The following is a 15,621-nucleotide window of genomic DNA, read 5'->3' as shown; positions in this document are numbered from 1 at the left end:
ATGCGTGTCCGTGCACCCCCACCGCATTCACCGGGAGTTACACAAAATGAATCTTGAAAAATTTATTAAAAATCCCCTAATTGGCGCACCGCGATAATTTTTGTTGGGGAGGGTCCCCCAACCCCCTAGCTACATATTCCAAATGGAATGGGGTTGGTTGGTGCATGCGTGTCCGTGCATCACCATTTTGTTCACCGGAAGTTGGGAGAAATGAATCTTAAAAAATTAATTAAAAATACCCTAATAGGTGCACCGCGATAATTTTTGTTGGACAGGGTCCCCTAACACCTTAGGGACACATTAAAAATAAAATGACATCGATTGGTGTATGCGTTTATTGCACCCCTATTGACCGCGTAAAAACTTATAAAAATAAAAAAAATATCATAAAATTCCTCCTCGAGAAATCATTCCCCACCCTCGTCATACATTAAGAAATAATAATAATAAAAAAAAATTGTTTGATTGTTTTTTATCATTTAATTTGTCTGGGAGGAGGTTTAAACTCGTGGCTACTGATGTAGCGTTGAGCGAGCGGCTACGGTGGGGACCGTACAGTCCGCCTCACAAACTATACCCATCTCCCGCTGAACTGCTCCCGCCAGCTTCAGCCTCATCATTATAAAAATTGAACCAACGGATATAGCTATTGTAATGATCTTCCAACTTCGACAGGGTGACATTAAAAGAAATATTTCAAGTTATGATTGAATTAATTTAAAGAAAAATGTCTAAAAATATTTTCAGAATTCTCTTTTTAAAAAAATTCTAAATTTTTGGAAATTATTCTATAAATCAAAACAAGGATTAAAACTAATCGTTAATTATCGTCTTCATCTTCGAACGCGATAAAAGGGACATCGAACCCATTTTTGTCAACCACCATTGATTGATTTCAGAACATTATTGTTTTGGGTAATAATAGGAACGACCGATACTTGAACAAATTCGCAAATTCTAAAAATGAATATATGGGAGATGCTCCTAACTATCATCATCGTATTTCGGGTTAAATATTGTATTGGGCTGCCAGGTTCACCCTTTGTTATACATGTTTAGGAGAGCTCAATCCTAAATTTTTAGCCGCGTAAGTGTATTTGTAAAGTGTATTCGAAGTGAAATTTTTCTCTAATTGCTTCCGAATGGAAGCATTGTAATCGTTCTATTTTTAGATTTTCTAATTTTGCTTGGAAACGATGCAGAATGGTCTGAAACGTCAAAATACGAAGTTTGACCACCCCGTGTGTCTGTGCGGATGTCCATCGGGTGGTCAACTTTTAGAATATTGGAGAATCAACCGGCTAAAATGATTTAGAAAAATCTGAAATTTTGTCAGATTATAGGTATTAATGACGACTAACTCTGTGCCAAATTTCAGCTCAATCGATTCAGCCGTTTTTGAGAAATTGCCATTTGTTTCTAAATCGTTTTTCGCAAATATCTCGGAAACCATCCAACCGATTTCATTTTTTTTTTCAAAATACTCGTCTCGATGTCACCTATAATAATCAATCATAATATATATACCGGTTTATTCAAAGTTTTCGAGATATTTCAATTTTTCTGTTTTTTGTTAAAAATGCTTGTGAGCACTCTCACGTTCGCAAAAATCGATATATTAACTTGAAATTTAGCACGAAGTTTCCTCTCTGCACTAGAATGTTTGGTATTGAAAATGGGCTCAATCGGATAATTAGTTTGGGCGATATTCAAGTTTGTATCTGACATTCTGTTGAAAGCACCAATGGTGATTACTGTGTGTCATTCTCAGGTCCATTGTCGAACGATAGTCGTTTTTTTTTAATGTTCCGTCTTGATGTCTTGAACCAATACATGCATTCGCGCCCATGAAAGTTCACGAGATATTTACATTTTTCCGTTTTTTCACAGAAAATCATCTTTTTTTTTCATAAAAACCACAGTAGCTTGTGCAGAAATAAAGATATCAACTGAGATTTGAAGAAAATTTTCCTCTTAAGATAACAATAGTTGATATTCAAAATGGGCTCAATTGCTTCAGTATTTTGCGAGATATTCGAGTTTTTCTGGACATCTTGGTAAATGGTTCAAACCATTCGGAAGCCGGCCATCAATCTATTGATGGCGAAAAAAAAAAGTTATAACCCATCAAGTAACGGTCAAATGCCCTCTCCCAAAAAGGCTTCAACCCCTGCTTGTTTTTTTTTCAATTAAATCTGACAGCTACCGTTTTCATTTTACAAAAAAATGTTATGCATATATTTTTTTTTAATCTTGAATTTTTCTAAAAAAACTATAATTCAGCCCATTATTCCTTGACCCTTAAAAACGACTTTTTCGTTGAAATCATGACTTGAGGGGTCCTCTCAGGAGGGTAAAACGGGGATGGGCGCGGGTATGTGGAGCGTAAAATGGTTTTAACAGATGAAACAGCAAACATGGTGTACGTTGCCTAGTGATAGACATCGTGCCAATTATTTTTATCGTTAATTTATTCGACAAATTAATGGCAAAACTCGATGAGACTTCATGCCCGTATTTTTTAAAGTTTCATATAGATAAATATAGCTTCCTTTGTTGACTAGAATACTGTCAACAGGATGAGAGATAAGGGACAAAATGGCGTTCATAAAGCCCATGTATAAGCAGGAATTTGAATGATTAATTTAAAAAATTAAACAACAAAATGAGAAAACCACTGTTTTTTTACCATTTTCCTCATACTATTCTTGATTATTATATAATATATTTAGTTCGCTAGCACATTGTCATTTTGTGGCTAAAATTACTGAGGGGACCCCTTAAGGGGAGATCGCGCTGAAATTTAAATCTTCGCTCGGCCTTAAAGTAGCTCTACCCTTAGGAGGTTATATTTCAATTTAAAGATTTTTAAAAACTACAACAAATCGCCTAAAAACTCTGTGTGATTCGGAATCGTAATTTTTTTCCTCATTTAATTGTCGTTCAAGTTTTCATAAATGAAAATGTAGAAAATTCATTATTTAACACAGGGTCTTATGTGAAAAACGCTAAATTTGACACAGCTCCGGTTAAAACAAAAATTAAAATCGATTTTTTTTTCCTAAAAACGAGAAAAAAAGAATAAAAAATATTGGCACCTGTTAGATAACGATTTATCGTTTTGTTTTTTGTATTATTAACAATTTCTAACCAGAATCACGGGAGACTGTGAACAGGAGTAGACAATGACGGCTCGGTTAGCTGTCACTTGGCAGGACCTCTCTCACCCATCACATTATCCTACAGTGTTGCCACTAATTTTTCCAAGCTAGTCAATTGAAAATCTATTTATTCATACTTTTATTGAAAACAATTAATAATGAAATAATTCTTATGCTTATGTCCTTTATAAATTATTTTAATAATTTAGACATCAAAACAATTATTTTTAGAATTTTTTTTTTTCAAAAGCACTCAACGAGTCCAGCCGTAGGGGTAGAGCTACTTTAAGAGCCATTAAATGACTTTTAGTAAATGAAGGGATATATTACAAAGTAAGAAAAATTTCAGACAAAAATTAAAATAAAAAAAATAAAAATTCGTTGTTTTATCTGATTCCACGTTGTAATCATACGTAATCGGAATCTTATGACAAAAAAAATATGAGGGATTGTAAAATTTTAGAATTTGCTAAGAGGAAAAAAATCAAAAACTAAAAACATCAATTTTTCATAATCTACACTAAGAGAAAAATTTACATATCACAAAAATCATTTCTTGCGCGAAAAACATCACATACATCTGACAAGAAATCGGTGCTTTTCGGGCTGAGAAGCAAGTTACTGAATAAAAAGATATCTTCTTTCGAATTGAAATAAATACTCTTTAAAAGAGTATTTATCTCAGTACTTCCCTTCGAACTTAAAGCGATGGAGCATAAGCGACGGTTATATTTTTGTTATATCTGGTGGTTTTTTTTATTTTATTGTTTTATATCTGGTGGTTTTTTCTGCATAAACTGTCTATTCATTCAATATGAAGATCTCTGATTTATGAGTCACTGACTCGAAGCTTTTAATATTTTTAGTCATTTTTTCATCTTCTGACACGAAAATTTCTCTTCTCACTTTATTATGAAATATTCATGTTCAAGTCATGAACACTTGACCGAAATCTGACATTATCTGACACATTATCCAGAATTCTTACCCTAAGAAATTAATCCCCAAGCGATGAGAGATTTGGCGCAAAAAATTAGTTTTGTAATATTAAGACGACATTTCTCTCAGTGTAATAGGTACAGTAGACTCTCCCTAGCTCTCCACTTTTGGGGGACAGAATTCCAAGAACGGAAAGCTAGAGGTTGCCTCTTCCCTACGCATAAGAGACACCGCGACTATTCGAGCGAAAACGCTATACCTATCGCCATACCCTATAAGCCGTCCTAACCTCTTCATTACGTATCAAAACCACTGATCTCTATACAACTGGATAGCTTATCCTTATGGGCCCAGCACGTCAAAAGTGAGGCGATTTGAAGGCTCATCCAGCGCCGTCTATTACCGGCGGTGGTACTAAATCCGATACCAGTGCGCATGCATCATCTAAATTGTTGCTAGTGGGAATGGTAATTTTACCGTGCGTTTATAACCAAAAATTCATTGTGGAGCTGAGCGACGTGTTTTTATTTGTCTTGCGATATTGTTTATTAACTTACCACGGAAAATAATTTAAAATTAAGTTGTTGAAACATTGTATCTCATATGAGTTACAATGGTTTGTTGTGTTTATTGTAAGAAAGATAAAACACAATGGAAAAATCTATCGTTTCATGAGTAAGTATGTAATATCGTACAGTCGATATTCATTCAGTCGATATTCTTGGCGATTGAAGGATTCAATCAAACAACAAATGAAAAAATCTAAAAATAAATAGAATAGGAATAAAATACCCTGATGGATACCATTTGGACGAGTTTTGTTTTTCATCCCCTCATTTTTCATGAGCATAAAGGTGGTAAAATGTCAAGGGCATTTCTGGATCCTGACTGTCATATTACCACCCCCCACTTCGTATATCATGCCCACGCATGCGCATTGTTGTATATTTTAGTACTACCGCCGGTGATAGAGGCGCTGGGTGAGCCCTCAATTTGCTTCAGAAGCGCTTTAGGGAACAAGCCATCCAGTTATATAGAGATCAGTGGTCAAAACCTTTCAATTGGCAGTTAGTTAGTTAACAGCAATTGAGTTGATGATAATATCATTTCTCGATAACGAGAGGCTCAATAAAAAATTCGGGGTTGAGTCTGGCGTGGGAACAAACCTCGTTTTTTAGAACTTACATCATGCGACATCAATGTCTAAAAGCATAAATGTTTATTCCAACCTGAAGCTCATTTTTTCCCACTCTCTCAACAAATAATTTCTATTTTCCTCTTTGCTCAGTGATGAAGATATCTGGGTATAAATGCCATAGTTTCAATGATTTATATATTTAAACTCCCAAACTTTTCTGATGTTTTTGATGAAACGAGATTTTTGGTGAAAAAACGAGTTTTTTGATGAAACGAGATCGTTCACTGGTTTTTTCAAATGTTTCCTCTTGACTGGGAGCTGTTTGTTATGATCACTTTGCCACTTGTGATTTTCTTTATTTTTATTCCACCCTTGCACTGTTTTTTTTTAATGAACACCGAGCTCGTTGGCAATAACCTCAATAGGAAATTCATCGTCCAATTCTTTCAAAGCTTTCAATTTGATATGTAATTCGACTTCTGTGATTTTTCTTTTTCTCTTCACCACACTCATGTTGAGGTTATGCCCTCACGCATATGCAAAACACAGAGCTCTCACCCATGCGTGACGTCACACACGTAGTGGGGGTCGATATTCCCCTCGCTCGGTGATGAGTAGAAAGCTAGAGACGTGGAGAGTTACGGAGAGTCTATTGTACATATAAAGTAAAACCGATACTTGGGTTTGTTTGTGTTCAAACCGTAAAACATATTCACCTTTTTTAAGCCTAATCCCATCAAACGTATCACAAAAATAATTCTAATGGTAATTTCAAATTGTTTCTTCACTAACATACCTGACGCAATTTTTTGTTGACCACATTGACAATTCACCACTATTTGAAATCGCAAACCCTGTTCATCGTCGGCATCAAATTTCGCAATACCGCGACAAGTTCCACAGACAAGAATTCCGCTCAGTAATGTGCAAACAGAGGAAAAATCGTTAATTCTATAGTTATGCACAGGATCAATTTTCCTGGAGTCATAATCTCTATCTTTCAACTTTTCACCTGATGTACTACTATCAGCTGATTCACTATTCGTGTTAACAGTTTTAGGGGGATGATGTATTAGCTTTTTGGGTCTATATGCCCGCTAATTACTAGCTCGACTCCCCTTGCGAATACCAGGTTTCATTTTAAAAAGTTGTTTTGCTCTCCACTAAGTGCTAGACACGACTGAGGCTCGAAAAATTCTGACATCAAAATTTCCGTCAATTTTACCTGCAAGTGCAATTCATTTCGGAGCATCATTTCGTATATGGGACATTCCATGTCAACTCAGCCACCCCGGATTTTTTTTGGCTAGAAAAAATGATTTGATTGCCGCATTTCGAATTACTATATATAGACAGTATTCCTGCCAAATTTCATTGCCTCATGATTTTTTATTTCTGAGATAATGACTACCAAACTTTACATTTTCAAAAATTCACAACTTTTGAATGGCGCATCCGATTCGAACAAATAAAAAAAGAAAATTTTTATTTTCGTTCATACTTTCAGGAAAAAAATATTCCATAGGTGTGAAGAAGCTTTTACACCTAAATTTCGATGATTTTTTACGTTTATATTTTTTTTCGGCTCTAGGGCCGTCCGTTCCTAAAATTTCGCGTTTTTACGCCTTCTAGGAGACCTGCCATGTTTTTATTGAGAAATTGACATTTCAATCCATACCTTTGATGAATATGAGTTAGAAAAGAGATGCGTCACGATGGAAAAGAGAAACAATGCATCGGGAAAAAAATGTTCTTCAAAATTTTTGCGTCTTTTCGCTTTCTATGAGAGCTATACTGTGTCATCATCATCGGAAGTTCGCCTAATCATGACCAAACAAATGAGAAAAGAAAACAAAAAGAATCAATTAATTGATTTAATATCATCAGTTTTTCCTGAGGCTCTAGTTTTAGTGAAAACTTCAACTTCCTCATTGAGTTTTCATCGTTGTACAATTGCTTGAGAATCGATTCGCAAGAAGCGGACAATGTATCTGAATTCTCCAGTTCCCCCATGCATTCTGATACGGAAGATGACCAAAGTGACGCTGATCCTTCTTTATCAAAGCGCTATCGATCTTCGAGAGAAATAGAATTAGAAGAAATGCTGGATGGTTTGAAGAAAAAATTCAATGATCTGGAAAAGTACGGTGAGCACTTGCAGATCTTGACGGTTCTTCCACAGTCGTGGAGCGAGCGGAAAATCGCTTCTGAATTTGGCATTACGAGATACATGGCGTCAAGAGCGAAAAAATTGAGAGAAATCAAAGGAGTATTTGCCTCACCAATTGCGAAAGCAGGTCATTCACTTCCAAAACAAACGGTCGAGAAAGTACACAAGTTTCATCTAGAGAATAGTCCTGTCATGCCAGGGATGAAAGATAAAGTATCCGTCAAAATCAATGGAGAGAAGAAGGTAGGGCAAAAGCAAATGATACTCGAAAATCTGAAACACCTTCATAGGAAGTACAAAAATACTCATCCAGAGGCTTTGGTGGGTTTCAGTAAGTTCGCTGAGCTGAGACCAAAACAATGTGTACTGGTGGGAGCAAATGGCACTCATGTCGTATGTGTTTGCACGTATCATCAAAATTGCAAATTCATGCTCGAAGCCATCAACATTATTACTCTAATTAAAGATTCCCCCTGCCCACTCAAGGATTACAAAGATTGTCATGTGGCAAACTACTGACAGGTGTACCTTGCAGACACAAATGCTTGCGACGGATGACTTCGTCAATCTTCGTGTCGAACGATTAAAAGTATTAAAACCCCATCACTTCATCGCTAAAGAACAATCAGCTTTTGTTAAAGATCGAAAAGAGAATTTGAATAACGGCGAAGTACTAGTGCACTGTGATTTCTCAGAAAATTATGCCTTTGTGGCTCAAGATGCTGCTCAATCCTTCCACTACAACAATGACCAATGTACAGTCCATCCCGGTGTTTACTACTATCGCGAAGGAAACGAGATCCAGCATCGGAGTTTAGTTGTTTTGTCAGATAGTACTACTCACGATACTGCAACTGTTTACTTGGTACAGAAAATTCTAAAACAACATATGAAGATTAACTTCAAAGATGTCGAGAGAATCATCTATGTCACCGATGGAGCTGCACAGCATTACAAGAATCGTTACCAAATGGCTAATCTTCTGCATCACAAGACTGATTTTGGAATAGATGCAGAGGCCCATTTCCATGCAACCGCACACGGTAAAGGAGCTTGTGACGGTGAGGGTGCTGTTTTCAAAAGAGAAGCGAGACGTAGAAGCTTGCAAATCGTCCTTGATGAACCTATTCTGACGCCAGATGCTTTGTATTCGATGGTCAAAAGAGAATTTCAAAGGAATTGATGTGTTTTTTTTACCAAGGACGAACATGAGAATATAAAAACTGAAATGAGGGAAAGATTTGATAGTGCCAAAGCTATTCCAGCCATTCAAAAACACCATTGTTTCATTCCAAAACCGGGAGAGCAATTGTTAATGAAACGATATTCGGCTGCGGAAAACCAAGAAGTTTTTCCGAAACGAAAACAAACAACAACAACAAAACAGAAAGCACTTAGAAAACAGTAATCGTGATGAACAGATCTATAGTAAATCAGTGCAATTGGGCAAGTGGTAGTTGGAGACGATAAATAATAATAGCCTCTTATTGTAAAAATGTAAAAAGGTCGTTACAGTAAAATAAAACTTGTTTTTCCATGTTTCGCACTTCTTTGGATGAGTACTTTGTCTTTCGAAAGAGGTTTGTAATGTTGTTGATAGTCCCTCCCATCTAGCAGAAGGGAAAACTGTCGATTGAAAGGTGAAAGAAGCAAAAAAAAGATTGAAAAGAAGAAGAAAAAGAGAAAAGGAGAAAAAATAAGAAAATTGCGAAGAAATTACATTTTTCTGGTGTACTACTTGTCTCTTCCATGATGGCTTTCCTTTTCATCGTTATGAGCAAAAAATATTGATTGACACGTTTGTTTCTTTGGATAGCTCTCATAGATAGCGAAAAAACTCAAAAATTTCAGAGAAAATTTTTTTCCCGACGCATTGTTTCTCTTTTCTATCGTGATGAATCTCTTTCCTAACTCATATTCATCAAAAGTATCGATTGAAATATCAATTTCTTAATAAAGACGAGGCAGCTCCTCTAGAAAGCGGAAAAACCAGAAAATTTAGGAAACAAAAATTTTCTCCGGTGCACTGGTTGTCTCTCCCATATTGGCGTATTTTTTTTACATTATATATGGACGTCCTCTATCATAAAAAAATATTCCAGTCGAATACCGGACGGCCCTGGAGCCGAAAAAAAATNCAGAAAATTTAGGAAACAAAAATTTTCTCCGGTGCACTGGTTGTCTCTCCCATATTGGCGTATTTTTTTTACATTATATATGGACGTCCTCTATCATAAAAAAATATTCCAGTCGAATACCGGACGGCCCTGGAGCCGAAAAAAAATAAAAACGTCAAAATTCATCGAAAAAGAGGTGTAGAAGCTTCTTCACGCCTATGGAGTATTTTTTCACTGAAAGTATGAACGAAAACAAAAACTTTCTTTTTTTATTTGTTCGAATCGGATGCGCCATTCAAAAGTTATGAATTTTTGAAAATTTAAAGTTTGGTAGTCATTATCTCAGAAACAAAAAATCATGAGGCAATGAAATTTGGCAGGAATACTGTCTATATATAGTAGTTCGAAATGCGGCAATCAAATCATTTTTTCTAGACAAAAAAAAATTCGGCGTGGCTGAGTTGACATGGAATGTCCCATATAAGGCCAATAAAAATCAACGAATAAAAACCCTCACTAAAATCCAGACACGACGGCCGCGCAAAATTCTGTTATTTAAATTCTCGTCATTACACCTAGGAAAGCCATAATTGAAAAGTGCAATTTCGAGGATAATAAAGGAATAGAGGTAATGAGGAAAACCTTAGAGGACAAAGTACCTGTATCTTGGGGACGTCTCAGAACCGCGCAGCAGGGGCTGGGACGGTCCAGCGACCGTTCCATTCATAGGTGTTGTATTGAAATACCTATAGCATCAATAATTTTCGAGATATCGATGTGAAATTTCGATCGAAATAGTCTTAAAGAATATAGCTAGGCGAAAACATGAAAAAAAATCGAAATTGTTAACCCATTATGCCAGACTAACCCTTTCATGTACTCTTTTCATGGCTATTATTTAGGCACCTTATTAAGATGGCAATGGATAAAAGCTCATTATATGACCAGCCGGGATTAGATGTCGGAACCTTTCTAAACTCAATCAAATGCCAAACCCACAGCCTCAGTTCACAGATCGATTTTAAAATCTTGTAATTTCTCATTCAAACACTCCAATTGTGGTCTCATTAAAACTTAAGAATATTATTAGAATGAATTGTATTGCGAAGGAGAAGAACCTTGATAATCATGCATCATGAAATGTTGTCGAAGAGTTAGATAATTTGTTTTCAGTTTTCATAAAATTATTCAGCTTTAATCAGGAGGCGCAAGTTGAAACTTCAGGTAAATACGGAGAAAAATATTTTTCCAAAGGAAGAAATTTATGTTTAAGTCGATGTGGCGGACGAAAAAAGAACGGCATAATTCCAACGAACAAGACGTTTTTAAGCGTCAAGGACTAATGGCATGAAAATATACATTATGTCATCAGGGGATAAAGTATTATCTGATGAACGTGACTTTATAATCTTATGCGATGGCGAGATTTATCGGGCCTAGTGTCATAAAATAAACTTTTCTTTTCGAAAAATTCAGCATTTTTCAGGAGAAACATACGTATATCATATTTCTGTCAAAGTACAACTGTAGCCGTCAGATTTAAGTTTTTTTTAAATCAGAAAAAAAATTCACCTCAAGGTTTCTCCTCTGTTACTAGACTCACAAGGCTAAAAATTTAGGATAAAGCTCTCCTAACTATCCATAAAATAATGCTTCCCTTCGGAAGCAAAAGGATGAGACTCGTAGCCCAATACAAAAGTTGAATTGGAATATCAGACCGATAATTGGGAGAATCTGCTACATGAATTGCATTTCCATTAATATCGATGAATAGGGCTCAATAATGCCTCCGTTTGAAAAATAAGATTAAATTCCATTGATGCATTAGCGAAGCATTAAAGAAAAACTTGGCTACACACATACATGCGGCCAGGGGCTAAAAAACGTATTTTCTGACTTTCTGGATCATAATAGATGGATATGACACAAAAAATCTTAAACTGAATTTAAATGATTAAAAAGCCAGTCAGAACCAAAAAATCCAGAATTGTATGAACTGCAATTTTTTTTTCGGAATTTTGAAAATTCATCATAAAGATGATTAACCTCTCTAAATCATTTCTGGCAAAATGTTTCATAACAGGGGAGTGACTGTTTTTGGACAATCGTTACTTTGAAAAATACAGAGATAGTTTTTTAAATCTGTTGAGAACTAGATTTACGAACAAAAACTAGATTTTCCCTGACTCGCAAGTTTTTCATGACTGAATAAAAAAAATTTCATGACTGAACTGGAAAAGAACTGAGAAATTCTCTTTCGACTTCTTTTTTTTGCGAAATATTGGCAAAAATTGATTTTAGACAATTTTGCTTCTAAATGAAAGCATTGTAATCGTTCAAATATGAGTTTCGGTTTCTTTGTGGTATATCAACCTATTATGATCCAAAAAGTCCGAACATGCCATTTTCAAACCCTGCCTGTACGTATTGTTATGTTCGGAGATGTTGTCAGCGTTGGGGACAACTTTTTATATTTTAAATTTAATACTCTCGAAACATAATTCAAGAATTATCAAGAAAATAATATTCTGAAGGGTTTTCTTTCATCTCTTTTAGTTTTTATTACACGAGATCGGCCGCGCGTGCTCCGCACGCGCCTTCTCATTTCCTCAAGTAGTGGTGCTTCGGTTTCAGTCTTACGCTTACGCTTTTTCGACATTTTCGAGATATTTCGAGATCGATTTCCTTTCTCCTTTTTACGATAGGAAGGAATTTTCAGAAGTAAAAATTAGTTCAAGTTCCTGCTTAGAATTGACAGATTAATTTGATTTATAATATTTATTGACCCGGTTTCAAAATTTTAACAAAATTATTATGAATGATTTTACATTGATTATTAGGTTTCTAATAATGGATATAGATTTTACAATTATATTGAAAAATATTCAACACTATAACTAATATATGAACTTTTCGGTAAACTAATGATTTCATCACCGGCAACGAAACCATATGGCGCTACTTTCAAAATAAAATATTGAATGTCCCTTATATGCAAGAAATGACACTATTCTCTATTTAAGGATACAGTATGCCTACGCAAACGCGCTGGATAGCTATCTACTATTAATTCCATAAGTTACCACGAATAGTATCAACTTAAGTGCATTACAATATGAGAAGAAACGCGAAGGTAGATCGATTTTGTGAACATTTTCCACCAGTAGTTCAATAATTTCGCGATCACCAAAAAATTTAGATTTCTCTTGAGTCTGTTAGGGAAAGAGAGGGAAGCCCCCTTTAAGACTCGACCACTGGGGGCGAGGAGCGAAAAACGACTGATTTAATTTATGATTTTAATAATGGAATTGAGCGATGACCCACTAATTTGTGGGGTCCAATGCTCACATTTTTCGCTGATCAGTTAGCAATAGCAAATGTATGTTGAGGGAATAAAATTGGAAAATGACGACTAAAGTCGGTCATTTCTCAATTTCATTATACGAATTTCATAACAATGATGAATTCCCAATAAAATAATTCAAAGATTATTTTTTGACATTACCGTATGTGTGCCTGTATGTATGTGGGAAACTTGTTCTTTAATTGCTCGCTAATAAACTGATGGAATTGACTCATTTTTGTTTTCAAATGTAGGTGTTGGAGGGCCCCAAGACAATACCATCCAAAAGTGAGTCCCTATGGAATTCCGGAATGAATTCTAAATGTCTTAATTTATTGCATTCTCATAAGTTATTGAGTATTTCTATTCTCATATGTTGTTGATGAAGATAACAATAACTGTTTGAATCAAATAATAAATGCTTTCATGAAATTCCCATTGTTTAGAGTTCAATATCACAGAAACTAAGCAGGACAACATTTTCCAAAGAATTCACCATATTTCGAATTTATCAACCTATCACGGATTAGTTTTTTAAAAATATCTTAAGGATTATTTTCTCGTAAAATGGAAAAATCGAGTTCGAGGGGCCCATAACCCCCGTTTGGCCTCTGTGTCGGTAATGAAATTTACAGAACATTAACAATATCAAATTCTGGAAAATTTTGGCTTTAAAAAGTCAACAGATAGTTATTTCGATGATATCTTGGAAAAAAGTAGGGCTGAGGTGGAAAATGGCAAAGAATCGTTCTCATAGTAAGTAAATGTTTCCTAACATAGATTTCTCTAAAATCTCCTCTTAGTAGATATTCATGAAAGAACGGGGTAGATTGATTTTATACAATTTTTACTCCAAGAAGTAAAAAGGAATAATTTTTCAAATATTCCTCAAACAAAGTGGCGTGGGGATGGAAATTGCAATAAATTCAGCTAGTTTTTTCCTTCCAAAGATGTTGGTAAAGTAACAGTCGGGTGTTCGGCAATTTTCGTTCCAAAGTTACAGACATAATTTTCGAAATACCTTAAAAACTAGTAGGTTGAGAGGAAAATGTAAAAAAATCATCTTCGCTGAGCGGAAATGTCTTCTGACGGATTTTGAAAAAATCTCCCATTTTCCAAGCTAATTTCGAACGAAATGAGCGGATTGTTTAAAAACAATTTATACTCCAAAAAGTACATATTGTTGTAGAGCCAAAGATACGTAAGTGGTGTATACTACAAGCATAACTTTTACGCCTCTTTAGCTCACAACGTGGATGTAATTTTTTTTATTATTTCTAAAACTAGTGGCTTGAGGAAACAAGTACCAAGGATCGTTATCGTAAATAATAAAATTACTCACAAAAACAATTAGTTTTCTTATAAATACAGCTAAACCTCTTTCTCTGAAAGATATTTGGAACATAACGGTCAGATTTCGGGCAGTTGTGGCTCCAGAGTTATATAGGGGAGGGCGGGGACAATAAACATTGTCGACTTTTCTAAACTGTTTATAACTACGAAATACATTCATCAATTAAGCTCAGTCTGGCCTCGTCAACAGTTGAATGAATTATTGGCATTTCAAAAAATATAAAGTGTCCATATTGCCACACTTTCCCCAACACATAATTACCTAAATATCTTGGAAACTAGTGGATTGTAGGAACAATGTCAGAAATCTTTCTCGTAGTTTTGGACATTTTCTACGAAATAGTTCATCTAATGAACTCCTCCAAACTTCTTCACTCCGAAGTTATGTGGACTACACTACTACATACTCACCATTCATGAAAAGGGTTTCTGTTATCCACGGGCAGAAGTCGATTGCACTATCCTTCGGCCCCATCCCATACGCCACTGCCATCTGAATAGAACAGTTTTCAATAAATTTTCATATTTCTTACACGGAGGAGGGTGTAGGTCGCAGTTGAAACAGAATTAAAGACGAATAGGTTAGATACTTTGAATGTCATCAAGTCTTTGTTGTTGATGAGTTATTGATTACCTCCAATGCACTCCAATTACTGAAGATCCTTTGTGTAACACTGAGTATAAAGTCTTTCGCGCTCGACATAATTATTCAGAAAAATGTATAAAATTGAGAGGGAAGTAACACATGCATCCGATGTATTTACAAATTCACACTGACCTCAAGGTATTGTAGAATTGTGACTATTTCTCTGTCGGTAAAAACGTTTCCAATGTTATCCAATCACTAAAAAAATCATTATCGGCAATATAATTAACAGCGAAATAATGAATTTTCTAATGAAATCAATTTAGATCATTTGGGAATCATTTGGGCTAGTTTAGAAACATGATTTTATCATTTAGGAACTAATAGTTTTTTTTTTGATTAATTTGTTTTTATACGGAATATAGTTAATAGGAGGTGAAATTGTCAAATGTTATTACGTTTCGAGTTTCAGAAATTCAGAAACGATACAAAAAATCATCTCCATTTGTAGGAAATTTAAATTTCAGTGGATAAGGAATTGCAAAAAAAATTATTTCATAAATCTTTCGACCCCAGTGGCTTGGCGCAGAGGGTAAATTCATTGCCTCACATGCGAAAGGTTCCGAGTTCAAATCCCGGCCGGGTAGAATGGTGCGATCTATAACCATTTTAAAGGCTTGATCATCATCGCAGTGTATACCCTACCAGGTCGAAGCGATGTAAAATAACGATAAAAAAAAATAATAATTCTTTTGATAAATTACCTAGTGGAAGAAAACAAGTTTTGAATTTCTTGAAAATTGGTTTCCAAATT

General features: G+C 35.2%; 1 protein-coding gene across 1 annotated transcript in view; it reads right to left on the bottom strand.

Annotated features, from left to right (window-relative positions):
* LOC107044042 overlaps nucleotides 1-14,999 on the bottom strand; it is an 18,765-nt gene extending 3,766 nt beyond the window's left edge. The window contains exons 1-2 of the mRNA XM_015265789.1: nucleotides 14,856-14,999; nucleotides 14,633-14,714 (exon numbers count right to left, since the gene is read on the bottom strand). Of these exons, the coding sequence (XP_015121275.1) occupies nucleotides 14,633-14,714; nucleotides 14,856-14,924 (151 nt within the window). The 5' untranslated portion in view covers nucleotides 14,925-14,999. The remainder of the gene's footprint in view (nucleotides 1-14,632; nucleotides 14,715-14,855) is intronic.
* Nucleotides 15,000-15,621: the final 622 nt, after the last annotated feature.

Source organism: Diachasma alloeum, unplaced genomic scaffold (assembly GCF_001412515.2).
Source record: "Diachasma alloeum isolate Michigan unplaced genomic scaffold, Dall2.0 Dall_scaffold_00665, whole genome shotgun sequence".
Lineage (NCBI taxonomy): Eukaryota > Metazoa > Arthropoda > Insecta > Hymenoptera > Braconidae > Diachasma > Diachasma alloeum.
Note: the sequence above shows the minus strand (reverse complement) of the source record. Positions and strands in the feature narration are given on the sequence as shown.